Source organism: Dipodomys merriami, unplaced genomic scaffold (genome assembly GCF_024711535.1).
Source record: "Dipodomys merriami isolate MVZ:Mamm:240054 unplaced genomic scaffold, mDipMer1.0.p SCAF_78, whole genome shotgun sequence".
In the NCBI taxonomy this organism is placed as follows: Eukaryota; Metazoa; Chordata; class Mammalia; order Rodentia; family Heteromyidae; genus Dipodomys; species Dipodomys merriami.
The window spans coordinates 4,181,147-4,206,660 of NW_027206379.1; the positions used below are offsets into that span (position 1 = coordinate 4,181,147).

The 25,514-nt window shown below is 60.9% G+C and overlaps 1 protein-coding gene across 2 annotated transcripts in view; it reads right to left on the reverse strand.

The window, feature by feature from the left end:
• Nucleotides 1–2,095: 2,095 nt before the first annotated feature.
• Kcnq1 (potassium voltage-gated channel subfamily Q member 1) overlaps nucleotides 2,096–25,514 on the reverse strand; it is a 277,059-nt gene continuing 253,640 nt past the window's right edge. Inside the window, exon 16 of one of the 2 annotated variants that reach the window (XM_070009681.1) lies at nucleotides 2,096–3,109. In XM_070009681.1, coding sequence (XP_069865782.1) covers nucleotides 2,906–3,109 — 204 coding nt within the window. In that variant the 3' untranslated portion in view covers nucleotides 2,096–2,905. The remainder of the gene's footprint in view (nucleotides 3,110–25,514) is intronic. The other variant, XM_070009682.1, reaches the window with a different exon arrangement.

Below are 25,514 nucleotides of genomic sequence, written 5' to 3' on the forward strand. Positions count from 1 at the left end.
GGTGCGAGGCCGGCCTCTGCGGGAGGGGTGGGCGGCGCCCTCCCAGCCCTGCGGTGGGCGATCCAGGGGCCTCCCCGCAGTGCCTGTACCTCCGCCCCGCCCGGCCCAGTGGCCACGTCGGGTGCAGAGTCTGGGTGGGCCTCCTTCCTCAGGGCGTAGGCGAAGCCCCTCTCCTGGGACATCCATCCCTTGGCACTACCGCGTGGTGCCCGTCTGAGCCTGGGCATCTCTGGGGCCAGCAGTGTTGGCTGCTCCCCAAGTCTTCACTGTATCCCTCGCTTCTTTATCTGGACTTGCTAACACCCAGCAGGGCCAGGCCGACGCCAGGGGCTCCCACCCCCTGCCCCCCTGCCCCTCCCGTGCGCGCCAAAAGACGCGGTGAGGAGTCTAGAGTCAGGAGGGGCAGGGCCGGGAAGCCACCGCCAGCTCCGAGGGAGGGGCGAGGCTGGATCGGGAGGGGTTGGGGCTGCGTCCCAGGCCCAACAGCGTGAGCAGCGGGGAGACAGGCCGAGAGCCCAACTAGGTGCTTTGGCTTTGTTTGGTACCTGTGCATGTGTGCCAGGCTGGCACACCTCTCACCACCACCCACCCAGCCGGGTATCATCTCGGGGGCCTGGGCAGCAGAGGCTGGCAGGTGCCTCGTTCTCCTCCTCCTGGCCAGAAGACAGGAGAACTTCAGGCCAGACCAGGTCTGACTTCCCCAGGGCTGAGGCCAGAGCCCCAGGCAGGGGTGGGAGGGGGCGGAGGAGGTGGGTGCATCTACAGCTCGGAGCCCCCCTCCCCCCAGCCCCCGGCAGATGCTTCTGGCACCCATGGGCCACTCAGACTTCAATCAGGGAGCCCAATTTGGAGACAAAGGCCCGGCTTGGGGGACAAATAGCCACGGATATTGTCAGCCAGGCGGCCAGGCGGCCGAAGCGGGACTCGAGGAGGGCTGAAGAAAGGGCCGAGGGCGGGGCCGGAGAATGGGCCGAGGCTGCACACCGCCGTTGCCCGGGCGACGTCCTCTCACAGAGAGGTCGGCCTGGCCATTGTCCGGAGCCCGCAGGACGTGTCACACACCAGATGGTCGTGTGCTGTCTAGGTCACTTACCGGGGGGACAGAGTGAAGGAATGTGGCCAGCTCGGCGGGGCCGGGGCACCATCTGCTCGCTTCGGCAGCGGGCACCGGGCAGGCACCGAGCACTGGCCTGGCCAGGCCCAGCCTCGACTGCGGCTTTAATTAGCTAATTCTATAATTGGGCTTTATTTCAGGTAAATTGCATTTCACACCCGAGAAGGCCGCAATGGCCCTTCCAGAGGGGAGGGGAGCGCTGGGCGCCGTGCTCAGCGGCTCCTGCGCAGCGCAGCACAGCGGCCCACTTGGAGGCCCCGCCGCAGCGCCCGGCCCGGGCACTGCCTTCCAGCCAGCCCCGTCCTGGGCTTGCACAAATATTTACCCAACAAGGACACAACAGCGCCCGCCTTCCTGATCGCCGCTGGCCCACCCCCACCAGGGTGCAGCCACGCGGGCGGGGAGCCCGAGGCTGAGCGGCCCCCTGCGCTTTCCCTCAGGACTGGCCAGGTCCAGTCAGCACTGGTCAGGCCGGGCACCAAGATCCCACGGTGGGAGCCGGCGCCGGACTCGGGCGAACACCAGGGGAGGCCGGGGCAGGGAGCACAAGGGAGACCGGGATCCTCTCCTCCCCCAGCGCCCCCAGCAACCTCCTCACACCTGTGTCCCCTCTCTCTACCCCGGCCACCCGCTGCCTCGGGACCCCGGCCCGTGAAATCTCAGATGCCTCCAGCCCACGGCCAGGGATTCAGGGTTCCTTTGGAGGGACAAGAGGGGGGTTCACAGAGGAACCAAGGTGAGTGAGCTTAGCACTGCCCGATTTCTCTCCTCTTAGCTGGGCACGGCATCCATAAACAGGCAGGTGGGCACAGGCCAGGGCAGGATGGTGCCAGCAGACACCACCTGGACAGGCGGGGTGAGCACCGTGTCACGGAAGGGGAGGTGGAGGCCTGCTCTGTGTGGGTCTCCCCGGTGGGGGAGGGGGACAAAGCTGGGCACCCGGTTGTCCTTGAGAACCCGGCTCTACGTCGGCACCAAGACCAACCGTGGAACTCCATGTTTATTAGGAAAACCCTGCAGAATGATTAATCACAATCACACCGTGAACCTCATTAAAACACAGATTCCCCATCACCACAGATTATCCTGATTCCCAGGAGATGCGAGGCCCGCAGGGAGGGGCCGTCCAGGGGTCCCGTGGCAGCCCCAGCCCACCTCCGCCCCGTGCCGCGCAGTGCAGCTCCTGCCGGGGCCTCTGTCCATCTGTCCCATGGCTGGGGAGTGGCAGGCTATTGGGGGAGGGGCTGGAGAGAGGGGGAGAGACGGAGACAGGAGGGAGAGGGACAGAGGACTCCGCTCTCCGTGCCTGTCCTGAGTGAGGCAGAGGGGTGGGACAGGCATCCTGTCCAGGGGGTGCCCCGGGAAGCTGGGTGCCTGCAGCCCCCTGCCCCGGCGTCCTCATCTGTGGGAAAGAAGGAGGCAGACCCTCCCGACAGGGCCCGGGGCTGGCCCCGCCCCGCCCTGCGCTGCCCATTCTCTGTCCAACTTAGACTGGAGGCTGGGATGAGCCCCATGGACCTTTCTGGGCCTTCCCGTGGTCTCTCAGGAAGTCAGCGTCTTCCCTCAGGTCACCCGGCCAGGCCAGCTGACCATTGCCCCTGCCACTGTTTGGGATGCGTCACCCGAGTGGCGGCGCACACCCAGCCCAGGTCGAGAATGGGCCTAAGGGGGCCCCCGCCGGGCTCAGCTGGGCACCGGTGTGACCCCGGGGCTGAGGCGTCTGGCGCCGGCCTTGGGACCTCCCCGCCGTGCCCCGTGGAGAGGGGCTCCCCTCCCAGAGTCCCCACCTCCTCAGGAGCTGGGGTCGGGGCTCCTGGGGGGCACGGTCAGCTGTTCGTAGGTGGGCAGGGCGTTGCTGGGCAGGAAGAGCTCAGGGCAGATGGAGCCGTCCTCGCCGTGGGCCAGGCTGCTGCGGGCCGGGGGGGCTTGGTGCGAGGCGAGCAGTCGGTGGAGCATGTCTGTGATGAGCACCAGCCTCTGGTCCAGCTGCGTCACCTGGGGACAGGAAGAGTGTGTGTAGCGCAGGTGACAGTCCGGAGGCTTCCTCAGGGCCCAGGCCAGTGAGGCCTGGAGCGGGGTATGCCCACGCTGCCCTGTCTGTCTGTGTGTCCTGGGGTCCCTGTGGGCGTCTGGGCATGCACAGCGTTGGGTCATGGCTTGGGGGTGACTCTTGGTCACCCTGGCTTTGCTGTGGCCTTGTCTTCCTGGGGGAGGCCGGGGGTCAGGGATCAGAGGCGCCAGGCTCGCTCAGGCTGCAGAGCGCGGCCCTGGGACAGCAGAGGCCGTGAGCGCGGGGCTCTGCGTGTGGAGGGTGCGTGTGGAGGGTGTGTGTGGAGGGTGCGTGGAGGCCGCTGTCCATCAGGTGCCTGGCAGGAGGCAGAGACCCCGGCCCCGCCGGGTGACCGGCCCCCCTGGCGCTGCCCTTGCCCAAGGCTGCGCCTCTCTTCCTGTCATCCCTCAGGCGCCCCTTCCCTAACTCAGTGACACCCCCATCTTCCCAGAGCCCCAGGGGTCAGGTCCGTGCCAGGCAGAGCTCCTGGCCACAGGGCCTCTACCACATGCCTGTCAAGGGCCAGAGGGGAGGTAGAGGCAGGGCAGGGCTGGGGATAAACGAGGCCCAGAGTAGGCGCTCCATCCATGAGGAGCCCAAGGTCTGCCTCCTCCTCAGAGGGCCTCCACGGGAGCCTGAAGCCCGAGGTGGTCAGAGCGCCCCTGGAAGGGAAGCACTGGCTCACCTGCCCTGGAGCCCTGTTCTCATGGCCGGAAGTGGCGAGCCGGCCGACGGGAAGGTGGAAGCGCAAAGGCCCTGCCTGGGAAGGCGGGGGCCTTCCCCGCCGAGCCCGCCCTGAGGGCTGGGGGAAGGGCCGGGCACGAGGAGCAGTGCCCGGCTGGTGCCCTCTGGGCTGGCACAGGCTTTGTCCTGGCCGCTGGGCGGGTGCTGCTCTGAGGCCCCCAGGGCACTGAAAAGACCTGAAACGGGGGCGGGGTGGGAGAGCAGCCCGACCGACGCCAGCTGAGAGTCAGGGGAGGCCCACGGCGGACTGCCGGAATGCGTGGCCCGGGTGACTAAGCCCTGCTGACCGCCGGCCTGGGGGGCCGCCGCCGGGCGCCTTCCCACCTGGACCTGTGCACGTCCCACCTGGAGCGCTGTGCCCCGGGCTGCTGATGGTGATGGGGATCTGGGCGGGGTGCAGACCTGTCGGAGGCCAGCAGGTCAAGAGTGTTGGATGGAGGGGAAGCTGCCGGTGTGCCGGCTTCCGGGGGCCTGCTTCGTGGGACTGCGCTGTGGCCACCAGCCTCTTCTAAGGTACTACAGGGAGGGCCAGGCTACCGTGGTAGCTGAGGAAGGGTCTCTCCTGGGCAGGGCACAGAACACATGTCCCAGCAGTCCCTGGACCCCCCCCCCCCCCCAAGTCCTGCTGGCCCCTGGGAGGGAGGGCCCAGGCCCAGGCATTTCCCTTGGCCCCAGGGTTCGGATCCCAAGACATCACACCCGCAGCGGTCCTGAGGTCTGGGCCCCATCTTTCTCCCCCGGCTTGGGCTGTAGGCAGCCGTGGCCCTGACCACCTTGACCGTGCTGAGCCTCGGCTCAGTGTGCAGGTGCCCAGGGAGCACCGCGCCCTCCAGAGAAGAGAGGACCTGTTCTGAGCACGGGCTGGTCTCCCCAAGGCCACGGGGCAGATTCGTGTTGGGGACCTTGGATCTTGCTGCCATTTGCAATCTGATAGTGACTGAAAGGCCTGACACACAAAAGCCCCTTTTGTGCCCTGCCTCGACACACCAAATTAATAACCAGAGAGGACTTCGGCGGCCTCGGAAGAGAAAAAAGCAATTAGAATAACAGCTAGTTAGAAAGCCTGCGGCCGCCGGCCACCGTGCCCAAGGAGGCAGAGAGTCCCGTTTGATGTGGTTATGAATTTGTTTTCAAAAGAAAAATTCTTGAAAAAGAGTCTTTCAAGAGAGATTTTTGAAGAACCTGCCCAGCCTCCATCCCACTCAGCTCGTCTGCAGGCGCCTCATCCAGCCTGGACTTCTTTTCTTTCTTTCTTTTTTTTTTTTTTTTTGTTGCTGGTTCTGGGGCTTACGCTTAGGGCCTGGGCGTCATGCCTTAGCTATTTTCAATGAAGGCTGGTGCTCTATCGCTTGAGCCGCAGCTCTCCTTGCAGATTTTTGCTGGTTCATGGGAGATAAGAGTCTCGTGGACTTTCCTACCCAGGCTGGTTTGAGCCATGATCCTCAGATCTCAGCCTGGTGAGGAGCTGGGATGACAGGCGGGAGCCACCGTGCTCTGCCGCCCTTGTCTCTTGCTGGGCCTGGTGTAGGAGTAGCCCATTGCTTTGCTGGCTTCTGATCCCAACAGCTTTCCACGTGGAGATCCTTCCAGAGCACAACCCGGGTCCCCCCACTGCCCTGCCGGCCCAGGACGTGCCCAAGCCCCTTTGTGGCTGTGGTCCCTAGCCCCCATTTTTCACATGGCCTCTTCTCTCTCAGCCTTCCCAGGCCTCTGCCGCTGCTCACACGTATCCATGTGTTCCAGCCTCTGCTGGTCAGGGGTGCCCCGCTCCCTCTGCCAAGGCTCTGCTCTGTCTTCAAACCTGGTGTTCTCACGCCATCCTCCCTCACCTCCCACCTCCCCCACCCAGCCCCCAGCCTGGTCGGGCACCCTCAGCACCAGCCCAGGGGAGGACCCTCAGCACCAGCCCAGGGGAGCACCAGCTGTTGTTGAATGAGCACAGTGCGTGTGCAGGCCGGGGTACCCAGCCCCACTGTGGAGCTAGCGCCTGTTAAACACCCTGGCTCCTGGTGGGGCTGGCTGGGCGTGCGGTGCGGGCGCAGGGCACGCAGGTCAGGACGTTTGTGAGGCCGCAACACCTTGCGTCATGATGGTGTTAAGGCTCTTGGGGAAGAGTCAGGGGTCGTTTTCCTTGCTAGGCTGTGGCTGCCAGTCCCCAGGGGCGGCCGCCCTCCTGCCGCCACTGCAGCAGCACACTGGAAGGGCCGCTGCAGGCGCACAGGCGGGCCCAGGAGCGTGCAGGCCGAAGGGACCACCGAGACACACACTCTGGGGCTCAGGTCAAATCCTTCTCACTTCCTACATAACCTTGGCAATTCCTTTCTCCTCTCTGTACCTCCGTTTCCCCGTGGGAAGCTTCACCGTTTTAGTGTTGTGCACCTCGGGTACATCGCCTGACAAATGGAATCCGCCTAGGTGCCCATCAATATGCATGGATAAAGAACACGTGGTATGTGTATACTATGGAAGATTACACAGCTATGAAGAAAAAGGAAATCATACCTGTAACTGGAAGATGTTGTACTGAGTGAGACAAGGCAAGCTCAAAATCAAAATATTGGGTGTTTTCACTCATGTGGAAGGAAGACCTAAATGACACACTCTCCCAATGGATATGCACATATGTATATTTACCCACATATGTATATGTATACATAGATAAACATAAGACCACAGAACTACTTAGGAGAAGGGGAAGGGGGAAAAGAAGGTGAATAATTTTGTAATCCATTGCCAACATATATGAAAACAGCTGGTGTCACGCCTGTTATCCTAGCTACTCAGAAGGCTGAGATCTGAGGATCACAGCCCAAAGCCAGCCCGGGCAGGAGAGTCCATGAGAGTTGGTGAGCTCATTAGGACCAGCTGCGTCTTGGGCTGGGGGCTTGGCCCAGGCTTCCCAGTGGCTGGGCCTGGCCAGTGCCCCCCAAGGCTCTGCCCAGGCTCGGCGGTGCCTGCTGGCTCAGCAGAGGGGTGCCCACTGGAGCAGTCCCACATCTCATTAGTCCCTGTCCACCAGCCGAGGCATGGAGCCCTGGGGTTCCCCCCCCGCCCCGCCCTGGCCCCATGCTAGATGGAGCACTGTAGAGGGACACGGAGTCTACTGGGTCATGGCCACAGCGCAGCCCTGCCCTCCCTCCCTAGCCACGTCTCCTACACCTCTACTTCCAGGCTCAGCTCTCCCTGTGGGGCCCAGCACCCCTTCTTTGAGGCCTGCAGGTCCAGTAGCCCCCCCCAACCATTTCTACCGAGAAGCCAGGTCCCCTGCCCGTCCCTACCTTTCATCTTAGCGAATGGGGCAGAGGTGATGGCGCCGGCCCGAGGCCTCTGCCCACCTGCTGTGTGGGGCAGCCTGGGCGGCTGAGCAGGGCCATCCAATGGGAGTGTGGAGGTGTAGGGGACCCCAGCCTAGGATGGGGGCTTGGGCCTCCCCCTAGCAGGGCTTGGAGGGTCCGCTGGGCGGGCCCCGCAGCGGCTGCTGGGCCGGGCGGGCGGGAATGTAGGGCAGGCTGGAAAAAGAGGCTGGAAGCTGAGAGCCAGTGTTTGTGCTGGCTGCGGCGGGTGCGCCCCGCCTGCATTTGATTCTCTGCTGAGCTGGAGTCCCGGAAGCCAGGGGGACGCCGGGCAGAACGCTTTGTACCTGAGGCCAGCAAGCGCGGTGGCCTCAGCTGAACCAGGCGCGGACCCTCGGCCCAGCTTGAGGCGCAGGTGGAAAGGGCCTCGCCGCTCCCGCTGGCCGCTCTCTGGCTGGGCCCGTCCCCTCGGCCACTCCCCACCCCCACCAGGGCCTTGAGCTCCAGGTCTGGGAAACTCAGGGCTCCCCCGTGCACCGGCTCCCAGGATCCCGACAGGGCCCGTATGGCTCTACTACCCTGCGTCCTCTCACCTGCCCCTCTGGGCCCTGAGACTGCACAGGCCAACCCGCTGCTGTGGGGCTCCAGAGCTCCTTCACCTCCCTTCCTCCACTGCACACAAGGCCGGCCCCCAAAACCAGGCTGGTTAGGCTACTCTGAGCCTGCGCCTACACCTATGGCCACTTGAGGTCTATTCACCCATGTGAATAGCCCAACCTCTCCATGTGTCCACCTATCCATCCATCCACCTACCTATCCATCATCCATCCATCCACCATCTATCCATCATCCATCCACCCACCCACCCATCCACCCACCCACCCATCCACCCATCATCCATCCACCATCCATCATCCATCCACCCACCCACCCACCCATCCACCCACCCACCCATCCACCCATCCATCCATCCACCATCCATCATCCATCCACCCACCCATCCATCCATTCACCTACCTATTCATCATCCATCCACCATCTATCCATCATCCATCCACCCACCCATCCATCCACCATCCATCTTCCATCCACCCACTCACCCATTCACCATCCATCTATCATCCATTCACCCACCCATCCATCCATTTACCTACCTATCCATCATCCATCCACCCACCCACCCATCCACCTACCCACCCACCCATCCACCCACCCACCCATCCAATCCATCCACCTATCCATCCATCCACCCACACCCTCCATTCATCCATGCATGCACACATCCATCCATCCATCCATCATCCACCTACCCATCCATCCATCCACCCAACCATCCACATACCCATCCATCCATCCACCCAAACCATCCACCTAACCATCCACCATCCATCTACCCACCCATGCATGCATGCATGCATGCATGCATGCATCCACCTACCCATCCACCATCCATCCACCCATCTACCTACCCATCCATCTATCCATCCATCTAACCATCCATCTACTCATCCATCCATCCACTCATTTAGCTATCTATCCATCCCTTCACTTATCTACCTGCCCATCCATCCACCCACCCATCCGCCACCCATCATCCATTCACCCACCCACCCAACCATCCACCTACCCATCCACCATCCATCCATCCACCCATCATTCATCCATCCATCATCCGTCTACCCATCTACTCATCCACCATCCACCATCCATCCATCATCCATCCCATCCATCCATCCACCATCCATTCATCCATTCACCCATCCATCATTAATTCACACACCCATCCACCCATCTATCCATCATCCAATCCATCCATCAGTCCATTGGCTTCTTCTTTCAGTAGACGTTTGTGCTTCCCCCATGGCAGAGCCTCCGTGGGGAACTGTCTACCTCATCCCTGCCTCGTTTCCCTCTGTGTTGGCCCTCCCTGCCTGTGGCGGCTCCTCACTGAGCAGCACTTGTCTGTGTAGCCTTCTGTGCTGACTGACCCTGATGCCATGCCCTCCCTGCAATGGCTCATCCTAGACCTTCTGTACTTCTCTTCCTTCTGGAACATTCTGGAGCACCGTCTATGCATGGGCACCTCCTCAGTTTTCATCCTTAGCTCTTTTTAGACTCTCCCCTTGAGGCTCGTGGCAGACCCCTCCCTGGCTCATCTCGGCGGGATCCAGGGGTGTGTTGAGCAGGTTGTCCCTCCTGGTGTGAGGGCCCCTGTTCGTCCAGGCCCCACTGCTTGTCTACCCCACGTCCACTCGCCCTGCCGTCCCCCCAGGGCAGGGTATGGCCTGACCTCTGTTCACCACTCAGCACTTGCACTGAAACGTTCTCCCTAAAAGTGAAGACACTGCCACGCCGCACCCCTGCTTGCCTCACCTCCCTGGGGCCTGGGCGACCAGGCGCCCGACACGGTGAGCTGGTACCTTTCCCACAGGCAGCGGTTTCGATATTCTACCTGCTGGCACCAGGTCGGCACTGCCCCATGGCGCTGCCTTGACCTGCGGTGATGTGATATTCAACATGGTGGGGGCCGCCTGCAGAAACCCGACCAGGGTATGCTCCCGGACAGAAGGCGGGGACCTGTGGGTGCCATGTTGGGGTCAGGCTAGTAGACAAAAGACTGAAGACCCAGGGCAACTCCCTGAGCCTGTGAGTGGCCATCTAGGGAGACCGCATCTCCTGCTCCTGCATCCACCCAGCCCAGCCTCTTGGTTAGGGAGAGCTTCTACTCCCAGGCCTCCTCTTAGTTTATATATTGAGCTTTTTTGCTCAAGTCTAGTGCTCCAACACTTGAGCCACTACCACTAAGTTTGCTACTTCCAGCTTTTTGATGGTTAACTGGAGATAAGAGTCTCATGGACTTTCCTGCCCAGGTTGGCTTTGAACTGTGATCCTCAGATCTCGGTTTCCTGAATAGCAGGGATTACAGATGTATGCACCAGCACCTGTCTCTGCTTCCTTCCTTTACTGGCTTGATGTCCTCCTCGGTCCTCCCCACCCTCCCCACTGACGGCTTCTGAGCATGCTCGTGGGCACGCAGGCTGCCGTACCACACTCTGCTTTCTTTGTCCTCCAGCTCCCCAGGGTCAAAGAGGGCCGCCTATCTTGCTGTACTAGTGTCTGGTACACAGCAGGTGCTCAATAAAGATTTTCAGGATGAGCTGCACAAGCCACACACCAGGAATGGCTTAGATCTCGGGTAGGGCGGGGAGGGTACAGCTGGCTGATGGGCCTGGTCCACATGTATGCTCAGCCAGGGGGAGGTGTGCAGCCTCAGACGGCTGGATGTGCTGGGAGTGAGGAGCCTGGGCACTGGCGCTGGGGCAGAATCTGAGTCTGTGGCAGGGACTTGGGGCAAAGTTGTAGGCTACAGGGGGGCAACAGCCAGGCCTTTCTACTGTGGCAGCCCTGGGCAGCTTGCCTGCATTCCAGGGGCCAAGACACCCAGCCTCCCTGTCATCCCGGCCTCAGTCCTGGCCTGAGATGGGGGCCCCATGACTCAGCCACTGCGGGCTGAGCTGCAGCTGCAGCCCCCAGCCCCGGCCCACACCCAGGACGGGGCCTCTCTCCATTCCCTCCTTCCGTCCCTCCCTCCCTCCCGCCCTCCCCTGCTTCCGTCCTGCTCCCAGGACGGATTCCTTGAATTTGGAACCTGAAGCTGGAGCCAGGTTGGAGGCTGGGCCCTGGGCTCATGCTGGTGTCACGGCCTGGGATGTGGAATCCAGCCCTGGTCCTGGCCCGTGGCATTGGCCGGTGGGGACACAGGGTTGCTTGGCACCACCACACCGCCGGGGTGGGGCTGCCCCTGGCTGCTGCTGTCTTGGGGACACTTGGCCCCACTTAACATTCTAGTTTCCCAACCTGGTGACAGATACCACTTCCCAAACCTGTCCCTTCTGCCCCCTGAAACCCGGGCCCCCGTGAACAGAAGGCCCCTCTCCAGCTTCCCTCCTTCCAACACTGCCTCTACGTGCCCAGTTTGTGGGGGCACTCTGTGTTACGGGAGCCCTGGTGGCTGGAGGAGGCCTGGGAGGGAGAATCTCCCTGACCAAGGCCGGGTCTGACGGGGCCAGCGATGGACAAGCAGGTCTTCCAAGTTTGGAGGGCGCCGCGTGTGATTCCAGGTCCCTTTCCGGTCCTCTAGCTTCTGGGAACAAAGCAGGACAGCGGCAGTCCCGGCTTCCAGTGCTCCTCCAAGGTGGCTCCAGCGTCCTATCGATGGCCACCTCCAGCTTTGCCAGCTCCGTCCACCTTTCCCCTCCTCGGCCCGCCTCACCTGCACTCACAGCCCGGAGGCTTCCTCCCCCGCCGAGGGGAGTTTGTGCTGGGGAGTCTTTGGGCCAGGCCAAGACGGAGAAGCAAAGTGGATGGTGCCAGGCAGGACCCTGCCACTCACTGGACCCCTGCTGCTGTGCCCTCTGCAGTGGCAGGAGGCCTCAGGCCCCACCAACGCCTTCTCCCCCTCAGTGGCTGCCAGCCCCACCCCTCACCCCAAGCCGCCAGCACCCTACATCCCAGCGGGCCCTGGGGGCGCTGGCTCTGCGGGTTGTCAAGTGCCCTCAGGGCCACCGGTGCCCCAGCCCCTACCTTCACCTGCATGGCTCTCCTCACCTGCCCCCTCCCCCCATCTTCAGTGGGGGTGGGGAGTCGTGACAGCCATGGTGGTCCAGACCCATGACCAAGAGGCCAGAACCCCAATTGGCCCCTGCCAGCGGTCTGCCCACCTGAAGGCCCCGCCCGGCCCGCTTGGAGCCTCTGGGTTTCCTCCCTCTCTTTCACCCAAGACCAGCCGAGCTCTGCTGCCCCCAGGGCTGTGTCTGTGGCGGAGTGTCCTTGGGGATGGGAGGCTGAGGGTCCTGCACTGTCTCGGGGGTCCTGGGAAAGCCCACAGTGCTCGGAAGGTGAGGGGAAGGACGGGGAGGCCTCCACCCGGAAGGAGGCCCTGTCTGGCCTGTGCTGACCCTGTGAGCTAATGGGAGATTCAGGCTTGTCCTGAGGTCCCCAGCCCACCCTTCCTGTGCTGGGGCCTGGAGGAAGAGGTGGCGGGGACACCGGCCGGGGAGACACAGGCTGACGGGTTGGGCGTATTCCACAGGCCTCAGGAGGAGCGGGCCCTCAGCCTTGTGGTCCCAGGTTTCCCCGTTATTGCCTGAGGTCCGGGGCCTTGGAGACCATTGGAGGTGCTGTTCTGGTCTGGAGGCCGGCCCAGGCCCCTCTTTTACCCCTGGCTACCTCTTTCCTCACACTCCTGCTGATCTCACCTAGCACACCCTCACCGTGGCCCCCCAGAGCCCCAGGCTCTTGGTGGACACCCTCCCCCTTCATCTCACCGGGACATTGACAATCCCCACGGGAAGGCAGAGCCTTCTTACCAACAGCCCGCCCGCCCGCCGCGGGAAGCTCCAGCTGTGAGTGAATGGCCCATTTTGCTGTGATAGCCTCACCCCCCCCATTCTTGCTCCCCAACACGTCCTCAGCCTTCTCCCAGGCTCTCAGCTATCCCCGTATTTTTTTTTTTTGGGGTCCGGTCTGGGCCTGGGGACTGTTCCTCAGCTCTTCAGCTCAAGGCGAGCGCTCTACCACTTGAGCCACAGCACCACTTCTGGCTTTTTTTCTTTTGGATTATGTGGTGCTGGGGAATCGAACCGAGGGCCTCGTGCACGCAAGGCAAGCGCTCTACCACTGAGCCACCTTCCCAGCCCCTTTCCCCTGTATTTCTAAGGCACACAGTTGTATGGCCACTCCTCACCTTTTCAGTTTTAACATGACAGTCTAACATGGAAGTTTAGAGATTTTGCTCATACCTCTTGCCATTCCTTTATCTTCTCAATGTAGTTACATTTCCAATGTAGCTAAATGTCTATGGCTTGCTCTCTATAGAAACAATATGTAACGCTTTCATTGCTATGCATTGCTATATTATTTTCGGCTGAGTCACATGATTGGCTACAATTACAACTTTTTGTTTTACCTGGAGTTAAGAATTGCCCTTGGGTTTTGCTTAGCTCTTTTAAATACATCTGTCACTAATCTAGTCTTGAACTTTCACAAGAGCTGTAAAATTTCTACTGAGCTTTGAGAGAACACTGGTCATCTATCAGCTTCATTGTTTATTTCTTTTTCTCTTGGAGTTTTAGCAAGGCTAGTGGTTCTCTAGTCCTACTGAACAATTTTTTTTGGGGGGGGGTAAGTTCTCCTGGTTTTTAAATTCCATGTTTCCTCTTCTTGGTTTTTCCTCTCAATTTTGCTGGAACACATAACCCAAGCAACTTTTTTTGAGAAAAGACAATGTGGGAGATGAAAGTTTGACTGTGCATGTCTGCAAGCACCTTCATTCCACTCTCCTGTGAGAGAGTGCGACACATTGTAGACATCTAAATTGGAAGCAACTTCTTCCTTCAACAGTTTGCAGACAGTGTCCCTTCCTTTGTGTGCCAGCCTCCCGAGCTGCTATGGAGAGGCCAGACATCATCTTGCGTCTGTGTGTGACCTACTTTTTCTGTCTGGAACACAAGATGGTGTTCTGTCTGAAACAGCAATGGTGGACTGTGGGGCCTTCTGGGAGTGGAGTCAGGAAGGGAGCTCTACTTGTCAGCACGGAGGAGTTGGTTGCATTTCTGTGATCAGGCTGCACCCCCAGCTGCTTTGGTAGGGGGATGGGGTGGGGAGGGAGACTCCTCCTCAGAAATAGAGCCTCCTGCCCGTGGCTGGGTGGGGTCAGCCAGTGCCTCGCTGTACTCGAGGGCCAGAGGGCCTGGCAAGCACCTGCCACTGAGTACCAGGAGACTCTCTCTCTGTCTCTGTCTCTGTCTCTCTTTCTCTGTTTCTGTCTGTCTTTGTCTCTGTCTCTGTCTGTCTCTGTCTATCTCTGTCTCTCTGTCTCTGTCTCTGTCTCTGTCTCTGTCTCTGTCTCTCTCTCTCTCTCTCGGTTAATTGGAGATAAGGGTCTCCCAGACTTTCCTGCCCTGGCTGGTTCTGAACCACAACCCCAGACCTCAGCCTCCGAGTAGTTACGATGACAGGTGTAAGGGGCTGGAGCCTGACTTTTTTTTTTTTTTAATTAAATTTTTGGGCCTACTTTGGTCTTTTCTCCCAGTCTCTGTCCTGGGTGACTTCAATGGCCTGTTTCTTATTCTATTTAACCCCCTTCGATGCCTTTCCTGCCATCGTTGTGGAGTTTAGAGGGCATGGAATATGTATGTCTGTCAGGGTTAGCCAGGGGCTGTGCTTGACCCTGCAGCCCTTTCCACCTGCGCTTTTAGCTTTGGCACCTTGCTCTCTGGTGACTGGTGACTTCTCTGTCACTGTCTCCCACCCCAGGGCCTCCTATAGCCCGGCCAGGCCCTCGGAGCCACCGTCCCTGGTTTGCTTTCAGTTCACAGGCCTCCTCCTGTCCTTCGGGGACACGCATTGCCCGTGGTGGCTGCCCAGCCCTGCTCTCGCCCTGTGCCTTTGTGGGTGAGTGCACCCTTGGCCCCTGGCCACAGCATGTCAAGCTCCATCCTCTCCACGGTGGCAGTGCCCAGATCAGATGCCTAGGACTGGCCCACACCCCCGAGTTCCGGGCATCACTGGGCAGAGGCTGCCTTCCCTGCCCTCCGTCTCAGGGAACAGCCAGCTCCAAGGAGCCCTGCCCTGCCCTCCTCCAATGTCCCCTGCCCTGCCCTCCTCCAATGTCCCCTGCCCTCCAGACTGCTGGACACAGGTCCCCAGGCACCCCTGGGGCACTCTGCTTCACCCAGCACCCTTGAATTAACGTGTGCTTGCCACTTGTCCCCAGGGGCCCTGCAGGGACCACTGCTGTCGGCCAGTGGACAGAGGGAAGCTGGCCGGTGGCTTCCGTGGGGGCTGGATGGGGGAGGGGCTGCCCCAGCATGCCCCTCTCTCTGTCCCACTGCGGGAGCACTGTGGGTAGAGGGACAGGACAGAGGGTCAGGTCGCTGTGGACAGAGAAGTCCGGGGCCTGACCGCTGCGCCCCGCACACACGGGCCCTGGCTCTTGTGCTGGCCGCAGGTGCAAAGCTCTCTCCTGACTGGGCCTCCCCTGTCACATCTCAGCATGGCTGCCGGCCATGTCCCCTCCCTAGTCCACCCCAGCCCTGCCCCACACAGCCCTGGCCAGACCCGCCCTCCCCTGCTGTGCTCCGCGGCTCCCACGCCCCAGCTTGACATGCCAGCTGGGGCGAGAACCCACCCGCAGCCGACCTCCGGACCCAGCGGATCATCCCTCATCACCCGCCTGCCCCTCACCCGGCCGCACTCTGCAGACGCCACAACCCACCCCTACTGCGCCTAGCCTGTCCTCCATGCCCTCCACGTGCCTTGTGTGCCCCGTGTGCCCCTGTGCACACCCCTGTGCCCCGGCATCCTCCTGTCGCCCCCCACGTCCCCCAACCCCATGTGCCCCTCGTACACCCCAGTGTCCCCTGTGGCTCCCGTGGGCCCAAGTCCTTCCCGTGGGCCACCTGCGGCCCTGTGCCCCCTCCGGGCCCTGTGTGGCATCAGTGTTGCAGCATGGAATCTCAGTGCTCCCCACCCTCACCCCTGCCAGTGCTCTCCTGGCTCCTGGGCAGGGGTGGAGCTGGCACTGCGATGAGGTCCCCGCCGCCCTGGTGCCCCGGCCTCCTGCCTCCTGCCTCCCCTCTGTGCCCTTCTTTGATGAGCCTCCTGTGAGGGAGGCTGCAGGGCCGGGCAAGACCTGAGGTGCAGGGGAGGAGGGGGGAGGGCAGGGGGGAGGGCACGGGAGGACGTGGCTGCCGGCCGGTGCCCCGCCAGGGCCTGCGCCCGTCAGTGTAGAACCCCACTTTGGTTTCCATCTGGGCTGCCAAGTGGAGGCTGCGGGGCCTGGCTGGAGTTCTGACCCCGGGAAGTGGAGGGAGGGGGTCTGGGGCCCCGCACCCCCCTCTCCTCTCCCCTGCTGTCCAAGGAACCAGCCGGGCGCAGGGCTTTCACATGCAGTGGACACGGAAGCAGCATTCCCTCGGAGAGGCCCCCCGCCCCCCAATAATTACTCAAGACATTGGCACGAGCCAGGCCTGGTTAGGTAACCGGCGGCTCGCTCGCTCGGGAGACTTATAACTCACAGGCAGTTACACAGAATCTCCGCAGACAACAAAATCGTTTCCAGGAGGGGGTTGAGGCCTCGGGGAGAGGTTACGGGGGCAGGAGGGGCTGAGACCAGCTGAGGCGGGGGTGGGTGGGGTTCTGAGAAACCCTGGGGATGTAGAGTGGGAGCTAGGGGTGCTGGCCAGGATGGGCGCCTGGCCCCCTCGGCACGCCTCCCCCCACCCTCGCCCAAGTTCATGGAATGGGAGGCCCGGGTCCTGTCTGAGAGCGAGCCGAGCACCAGATAAACTCATTCATACTGGAGCGTGAATGACTGCCGGGGCGCTCCTTCCCTCGGCACCCAGCCTGCAGAACATAATTAATTGTCTGTTTACTGTCTGTGGCTCACACGGTACGTGGCTTCCTACTTTCCCCCGTGTTCCCAGTGCCTAGCACCCAGCAGACGTTAAAAAAATAGCTCCTAAGGACCCTGGTGACATCTCACCCAAAGAAGGAAGCATCCATGCAGTGATCGGCAGAGATTTCAGGCACGGGCGGGGCACCCTGGCAGGGGCGGGGCCGGGGCCGGGCCCAGAGGGGGTGCTGGCGGGGAGGCCTCTGATCTCCCACGGGAGACATTCCTGTCCCTGGAAGGTTGCTGAGCTGGGCCGGGGCCAGCAGCAGAGGGCCAGGAAGGCGAGGTGACCCCGCTGCCTGGGGCTGAACCCCGGCATCCGGGCAGGAGAGCACGGGCCTCCAAGCACCAGCGCCTGGGCCCCAGGGGCCCCACGGGCTCAGCACAAGGCCGCTCTGCGGGCACTCAGCCCCGTCCCTTCATGGGGCTGTGACCGGATGCAGGTCCTCCCTGGGCAAAGCCAGCTTCCGTCCAGCCAGGCCTCGCGTGGGCCCGGAGCATCCGGGAGCCAGTGGCGGAGCAGCAGGGCTCTCCTGGAGCCCCAGGGAGGCGCAGAGTGGACACAGGTGAGCATGGCATCGGATACCACCGGCGACACCAACCTCGCTTTCCTGTCCCCTACCCCTGGGATCCTCCCCCCCACTCCCGCTGCCTCCCACCCCACCCCCTTCCTCTCTCTGCTTTCTACAGGGGACCTCATCCGTGCGTGCCACTCTCAGCTCCAACCTGCCTCTGAGCCTCCCTCCCACCACCCCACAGAGCCCATGAGGACCTCCTGGGGTCACAGCCTCCCTCCCACCGCCTCACAGAGCCCACGAGGACCTGGAGTCACGGCCCCCCTCCCACCACCCCACAGAGCCCATGAGGACCTCCTGGGGTCACAGCCTCCCTCCCACCGCCTCACAGAGCCCACGAGGACCTGGAGTCACGGCCCTCCTCCCACCGCCCCACAGAGCCCACGAGGACCTGGAGTCACGGCCCCCCTCCCACCACCCCACAGAGCCCACGAGGACCTGGAGTCACGGCCCTCCTCCCACTGCCCCACAGAGCCCACGAGGACCTGGAGTCACGGCCTCCCTCCCACCACCCCACAGAGCCCATGAGGACCTCCTGGGGTCACAGCCTCCCTCCCACCACCCCACAGAGCCCATGAGGACCTCCTGGGGTCACAGCCTCCCTCCCACCGCCTCACAGAGCCCACGAGGACCTGGAGTCACGGCCCCCCTCCCACTGCCCCACAGAGCCCACGAGGACCTGGAGTCACGGCCTCCCTCCCACTGCACCGCATTCCCCACAATGACCTCCAGAAGACAAGGCTGTGAGACCCTACATCAGCTTCTGCCTGTGTCCCCAACACTTGCCCCCCACTTCTCCTCCAGGATCCCCTCCGTTGGTGCTCAGTGGAATAGAATCATGAGCTCAGATGTGTGTGTGTGTGTGTGTGTGTGTGGAGGTGTGTATGTGTGTGTGTGTGTGTATAAGAGAGAGAAAGGGGAGGAAGGGGGGAGAGAGAGAGGGAGGGGGTGAGAGAAAGAGACTGTGTCCTTGCAGGACGCACTTGCCATGCAGCTCCCGTGGCCCGCCTGTCCCACGCCCCAGCTGCACCCTGGTAGCCCTTTGCTGGTCGTTGGCAACATGCCAGCCTCGTAGTTCCCTGATTTCTCCATCTGAGACTTCATTCATGAGCCCCTTTCTAGGCAAGGCGGGGTTGGAACGCTCATGCGTCCTGCTTATCCTGGTTTTCTATGTCTGCATGCTATACCTGGGGCCCTGAGGGGCCTGGACTCTGCCGCAGACACAGTGGGTACTGGTACCCCTCCTCCCAATGTGTTCTAGGGCTCAGCACTGTGCGTTCTTTCCCAGTGAGACCTCTGTGCCCAGCCCTGCTCCCACCTGGGCTGGAGCCCTGGGGACTGGGTTCAGGATTCTCTTGGCCTCATTCTGCAGAGGAGTCACATTTTCAGGAACACATCCCCCATAACCTTCTAAGAACAGATGTGGAAAGCAAACTTTATAAATTCCCCAGTGTCTGGAGGCACCTCTATCACGTTTGCCCTTTGCCAGACACTTGGGCTGGGTATAGAATTCCCATTCTCTTCTGAGGTGTCCTGCCCAGATGTCCTCTCCTGTGAGGCCACGGCTGGCCGGTCACAGCTGGCTTCTGGAGATGTTTTGGTGTGCTGCCCTGGGAGGCAATGGTCTGGTCTCTTCTGTGGGGATTCAGGGACCCCTGTCCTCCAGTCCTTGTCCCGGGAGCTTGCCTGTCCTCCCTCAGCCCACCCCCTCGGGCCATGCTCAGCCCTCTACTTCCTTTCAGTCCATGAGCTGGTTGTGTTCCTGCCTCTGGGCCTTTGCACGGGTCATGGCTCCATCTGGAAGGCTCTCTCCATCCTTTGTGCTTGGCTCGGCTAATTAGCACATGTCCTTTGTGTTTACCTCATTAGAAGCCTGGGTGAGGTCATGGCCCTGCGCTGCTGCTCCTGTGCTGCTCCCACCCTGCCTCCTCTCACATTCTTCATCGCAAGGGCCTTGGCTTCCTCACTTCTTCAAGGTCTGTTCTGCCACATGGGCCACGCGAGTGGTGTCTCTGGTGGCCACACTGTGCTAAGTGGCCTGGGGTGGGGCCGTTTGGTGGAGGGTAAGGAAGCACCTTCAAGGACGCTCCTCCAGCACCAGAGGGCAGCCAGGCAGAGGTGTGTGCTGGCCCAGGGAGAGGCAAGGCAGGGGCTGAGGTGAGGGATAGGTGAGGCAGGGCGGGCCTCTGGGGGAAAAGGGCTGGGGAGGAGGGCCTGGGTCCCCATGACAGCGAGGACCAGTGTGTTCCTGCCTTGGTGGGGCTGTTTGGAGGGCCCCTCCCTGATGACCTCCCTGGTGCTCCCACCCAGCACTCCGGAGACCCCCAAAAATTACACCCACAGCCACCCACAGCCTCAATTCAGGACACACCATGGCTCCCATAGTCCCAGACCTTCTATGCTGATGGTGTGAGGATTCGATGGGTACATATACATACACACATGTACACACATATACACATACACACATGTACATACACACATACACTCACACACATGCACACATACACATACACACATACTCAGGATGAACAGGAACAAAATGACTCAATTCACATCACAGAGAGAACTCCACTAGCAACATCACAATCACTGGGGCTTACCCAAACAGTGATTGTGGGTACCAAGGAAAGTTCCATCAGCTTCTAGAAGCTTGTTCTTGGAAATCAAGTTGGCAATTGGCAATGAAAACCAGCCAGCCGAGGCACATGGAAGTAACAAAGCATGTTTTTATGAATGTCTTTGATTACAGAGAAAACAAGGTGACAAATGAAACCTAAGAATGGATCGACACAGACAGTTTTATAAATGGAAATGTGGTGGTGCTGCCAAAGCCATATGTAGAGGAACACTGATAGCAGGCTTAGAAAATCGGAAAGATTCACAACTTCCAGCTCACAAACTAGAAGGAGAATGCTGAAATAACTAGAAAGGATAAAAGGAAGAGTAAAAAGTTGCTAGAGAGAAAGGAGACCATTACTAAAGCTGAGGGGTGGGGAGGAACAAAAAAATAGAATGGGGAAACAAAACCAAAATGCCGGCAATTCAGAGTCACTAAAATAAACTCTAAGCAGGTAGAGGAACAGAGAGTCAAGGAGCTGCAGGGAAGAGTAACTCTAGACCCTGAGGAGGTTGATTATACGTGGTGATGCTGCATCCTTTCAAATCAATAAAGTTGAAGACTCACCATGATGGATACATGGGCTGAATGCAATAGAGATCCACAACAAACACAAGTCTGCTGGAGAGACCGCAGCACCAGCGCCCTCCTCACCACCAGGCTCCAAACAGTCCAGATTTTGGGGGGACGTCCACCGTATTTTCACAAAACAGATACCACGTAACACATATAACAGATAACAAGCCACATCCAGACGGAATGCTTCCTTTAGCACAGGCCAACCAGAAGACGCTTAGCTCAAAACCAGGCACAGACGCCGGGCAAAGGAGCATGAGTAAATTCTAGGCCCGAATCTTGAAGACACGCGGGGCTGACGTGGCCTCCCAGCATTGCTGGGCCACGTGCTATGAGAGGCCGAGGGCCGCGTGCACGACAGTCCCTTGGATCACAGCGCGTGGTGACACCGTGGCTGGTGTGGGTCGTGTAAGGATGGCTGTGATGACCACACATGGTGGCATTCCTGGGACACACCCTGGTTGCTAAGGGATACGCATCTAAATAGAGGTAGTAGAGGTCAGCTCGGGAGACAAGGAAGGCTGGAAGTGGGAAGGGCCCCGGGTTCCTGTTCAGGGGAGCGTCCACAGGGCCATCCTGTCCTCCCTGTCCTCCGGGCTGCCCTTCTCCCCTCCCCCCTGCACCTTGGCACGTGGCCAGCCTTGCAGCAGGCATGCCACCATGGGATGATCTTGCCGACGCGTCTGAGCATTGGTCACAGCCCATGGGGAAGGGCTGTGGCGATGGGGTCAGCCCTGATGCTGGAACACAGGGGCCGACGCCACATGGGTGGGAGAGGGGAGGGGAGGGGCCAGGTGGGGACAGGACACGGCCAACTGGGGACTCTCCAGTTGGTCCTTCAACGGGAGCGCCTGGCACGTCGGGCTGGGTGGGTCCCCAAGCCGCCTTCCTCCAAGGCGACACGTGGCCTGGCCATCTGACGCGATTCTGGGGCCTGGGGTGGCAGGAGGGGCAGGCCAGCTAAGGAGTCCTGTGCAGTTGTGGGCACACACGTCAGGGAGGGGGGCATGCGGGCAGCTGAGAGCAAGCCGGGGGGGGGGGAGGGCAGGGAGATCCCGGGTCAACCAACCGGGCCCGGGGACAGGGGCTCGGGCAGCTGGCACGGAGGGCCCGACAGGTGGGCAGGGTTGGGGGCACGCGGCAGCTGGGTTGGGGGGAACAACTGGAGGGGGAGCCATGTGTGGGGTGGAGAGAGGCATCTGTGCAGGAGAGGGACAAAGGGGTACTCAGCTCCTCGCGTGTGGGGGGGTGAGCCATGTGGCAACGGCGCTGACTCTGCGTGTCAACGATGCCTTACTGACTCCACACGACCTCTTTGCCTTTTCCGAGAACTTTCAGGAACCCTGTGCTGTGTGCATGGGAAGGTGCCTCCAGGATTGTGGGGGTGCAGCCTGAGTATGTCAGCACGGACCCCAGGGACCCCAACAGGGAAGCTATGGTCTCCCTAGGGACTGTAGTCTCCCAAAGGAGAAGCTACCATCCCCCAGACGGTCCCTGGGGCCCCCTGCTCCTCACCCTTGTCACGCCCTGCCCCCCCTGAAGCCAGAGGGCAGAGCGCAGCTGGGGGGGGGTTGGTCAACAGTCCTGCCACTGCCTGTTGGGATCATGGGTTTTAACATCAGCGCGCGTTCTGCTAGAGCAGAAGAGAGGCTTTGAGGACCAAGGTGTGGGAGGAAATGAAATGAGGTTCTCCCTGCAGTCCTCAGGGTGCGGGCATCCGAGGTCTTGGTCCTCGATCCATCCTGGATCCCGCTTGTGGCTTTGAATCCGGTGCTCTGCCCTTGGCCAGGGGAGAGGCGTGCAGGGGTGTGTGGGGGGCTCTGCTGGGTTCCCGGTGCTCTGCTCAGGGCCAGGCCTGGGGCTGAGCCTGCCAACGGCCATGGTCTCAGGTACCAGGAACCCAAACAGGGGAAGCTGTTGACTCATGGGGTGGGCGGCGCTGGGGGCCGAGGGCTGGGCTCCTGATGGACACCGCCCAGCCCGTGCTCCCCGCCCAGAAGGCAAGGCCTCCGAGACGGGGGCCCGCGTCTTCCCGGGGTGTCCATGTCTGTGCCAATCTGGTGGCAATGGGGGAGCGACACACGGCCATGGCCCTTGCCCTGGGGTGCGATGGGGCTTTAAGGTGGTGCTCGGACTGGCTACAGCCACGGAAAGAGCCGGCGTGGGCTCCGTCCAACGGAGTTAAAAACATCTGACTGCGACCACAAAAATGCTGGCAGCGGGCACGGCAGGAAGGTTTTCCTGTCCACTGCGAGTGTCGGCGTCTCAGGAGCCGTGCGCTGTTAACCCTTGGGAGGAGCCGGAGGTTGTGCAAGGGAGCCGTGGGGTCAGGGCTGGGACCACGGTGCCACACTGGTGGGCGTGGGGGGATTGCACCAAGGGCCGTGTCCCACGTGTCCTGGTGGTCAGGAGACCCCCCCAGGCCTGCCTGCTGTGAGCCTGTCTACCTGGGCCCGGGGATGGGGGATAGGGGATGGTGCTGACCCCACACTCAGGGCCCAGGGAGACCCAGCTGATCCCTGCAGGGGCTCAGCAGGCCTCCCCGACAGGGCCCCCACTTTTTAACCTCTGCCAGTCTGCCTTCAGGACCCCTGACCATCTCAGTCTTCGCCCCTTCCACCCACCCAAGTCTCTGGTACAAGGGGCCACAGAGCCCTCTGCACTCCGGCTGTAACACCACAGTGTGAGACCCCTGTCCTGGAGGGAGGAGGGCTGGGCCCCCCGTCCCCTCCTCAGGGCTCGCTGCGCTCCAGGCACCAGCTGTCCGCAGTTGTCTGTGGCGCCCCCGCCCAGGCGCTGTGCACGCTCGGGCTCTCCTGTGTCCCAGGCCTCGCTTGCCAGAGAACACGTCCAGCTGGCCCGGACCCCCGAGTCCTCGCCCCCCACCCCAGCAGGTGTGCGGTGGCTCAGAGGCATTCCATTCTCAGCAGAGACAGCTGTCTGACAGTCTGGAGACCCCCGAGCTGCCCGCCAGGAGCTCGGGGGACCTAGTGGGAAGGGAGCTCAGCCCAAGCTGCTCCCCGCTCTTCCCCTCCATGCCAGAGCGGGGGCCAGGGGCGGGCAGCCCAGCCCCTGCTTGTAAAGGGTGCAGACGGCCTTCTATGCATGGGCCGTGTCAGCCTGGGGCCGGGGGGTGGCACGGTGCCTCTGACATCTCTATCACCAGTGACCCAAGGACTCAGTTTTCCCTGACATTGGAAACTGAATAGAATGCCCTGTCCCCATCTCCAGAGGCTGCGAAAGGGGGCATCGGAGTGACACCTGAACCATGTGCAGGAGCCCCACCAAGCTCCCTAGAACACACAGGCAGCCTGGGCCCTCGCGTGGGGCTCCAGGGAGGGTGGGTAGCATTGTAGTCTCACCCCCCCATGCCCTCCAGAGCTGGGTGAGGGCTGGCCACCCAGGCCCGCACTGCGATCACTTACGCCAGCCTCGACCCCTTGTTCACCTTCCAAGCTGTGGTTTTGTCTGATGTCTCCGCAAAGGACCATGTGGGCACGGCCCTATTTGGAGGATCAGAAGTGAGGCTTTTGGAAAGGGGTTGGATCCCGAGGGCGTCGATGTCCTCCCTTCCTCAGCAGGCTAACTGATGAATGGAGGGGCAAGTTAAGAAACTTGCTGGACTCTTGGGTGGTGCTGAAAACGGGAGGTGAGTCTGATTGAAGGGAGCTTGTTCTGGGGGAGTGCCCTTGGGCTGCCTGGTTCCTGGTCCCCCGCCCTCGCTCTCACTCTCTCTACTTCCTGGCTACCATGAGATGAACAGCTCTTCCCCACGATGTGCTCAGTGCTGGGCCTCGCTGGGCCCAGGAACACTGGAATCAAGTGACTCTGGACGGAAACCTCTGAAACTGGTGCCTTGGGAGCCGAAATGAATCTTTCCTCCTTTAATCCCTCAGTCCTTTTGTCTCAACCATGAAGCCCATTAATGCAAAGGTGCATCAGAAGTGTGTTAGCCCTGACCACATATGCATAGAAAGACACGGCTTGATGCCTGAGATGCGTCAGGCACGTGTGAACAACGATTACTATGATAACATTTCCGCATGATCCACAAAGCTGGTTGTGCAGACAGCTGGCCATGGACTGAATGGCTGGATACTTTGTGGGGGTCTCCTGGACCAGGTCAGAGAAAAAAACCAGCTGACTAGGAAGGAGAGGGAGCTGGGCTCCAATGGTACCTTCTCATAGGCAAGGAAGAGTCTCGAAGGAAGATGCTGGAGGTCTAGACCTTGGCAGGTGAGCAGAGTGGCAAGTTACAGGCAGATGGAACAGGAAGGGATGGAGTTTGGAGCTTATGGGATCCTGACTATTTGTCCCTTCCTTCCTTCAGCTCTTACATATATCCTTCTTTTCTTTTTTCCTTCCTTCCTTCCTTCCTTCCTTCCTTCCTTCCTTCCTTCCTTCCTTCCTTCCTTCCTTCCCTCCTTCCTTCCTTCCCTCCCTCCCTCCTTCCTTCCTCCTTCCCTCCCTTCTTTCCTTCCTTCCTCCCTTCTTCTCATCTATTAATCATTCCTTCCCTACCCACCTGCCTGTCCGTCCCACCATCCATCTCTCCATCCACCCACCATCCATCCATTTATCCATCTATCTACTCATCTGTTATCCATTCATTACTCCTCCCTCCCTCCCTCCCTCCCTTCCTTCCTGCCTCCCTTTCAACTCATTCTTCCATCTATCCAACTACTATTCATCCACCCATCCATCCATCCACCCACCTGTCCATCCAGTTATCTATCCATCTACTCATCTAACATCTACCCATGCACGCATGCATGTGTGCACCCACCCACCCACCTGGCAATGCACCCCTGTATTCAGTCCTCAAGTCTACCTTCTCCGCAGACACCCGCCCATGTGTACCCCCACTCCTTCACACCCCGCCCCGTGCTGTGCCTGCCTGCCTTCTCACACAGCAGCAGCGGCCTCTGTGCGTCTTATGGCAAGGAGAGATCAAACGCACTGATGACGCAGCCCTGGCCCTGGAGTGACAGCCTTCCCCCAACTAAAAATAGATCAAGACCAACCAAGATGCCGGTCCTCCCTCTGCTCCTTGTCTTGCCCCTGGAGTCTCCGAGTTTCTTGGCA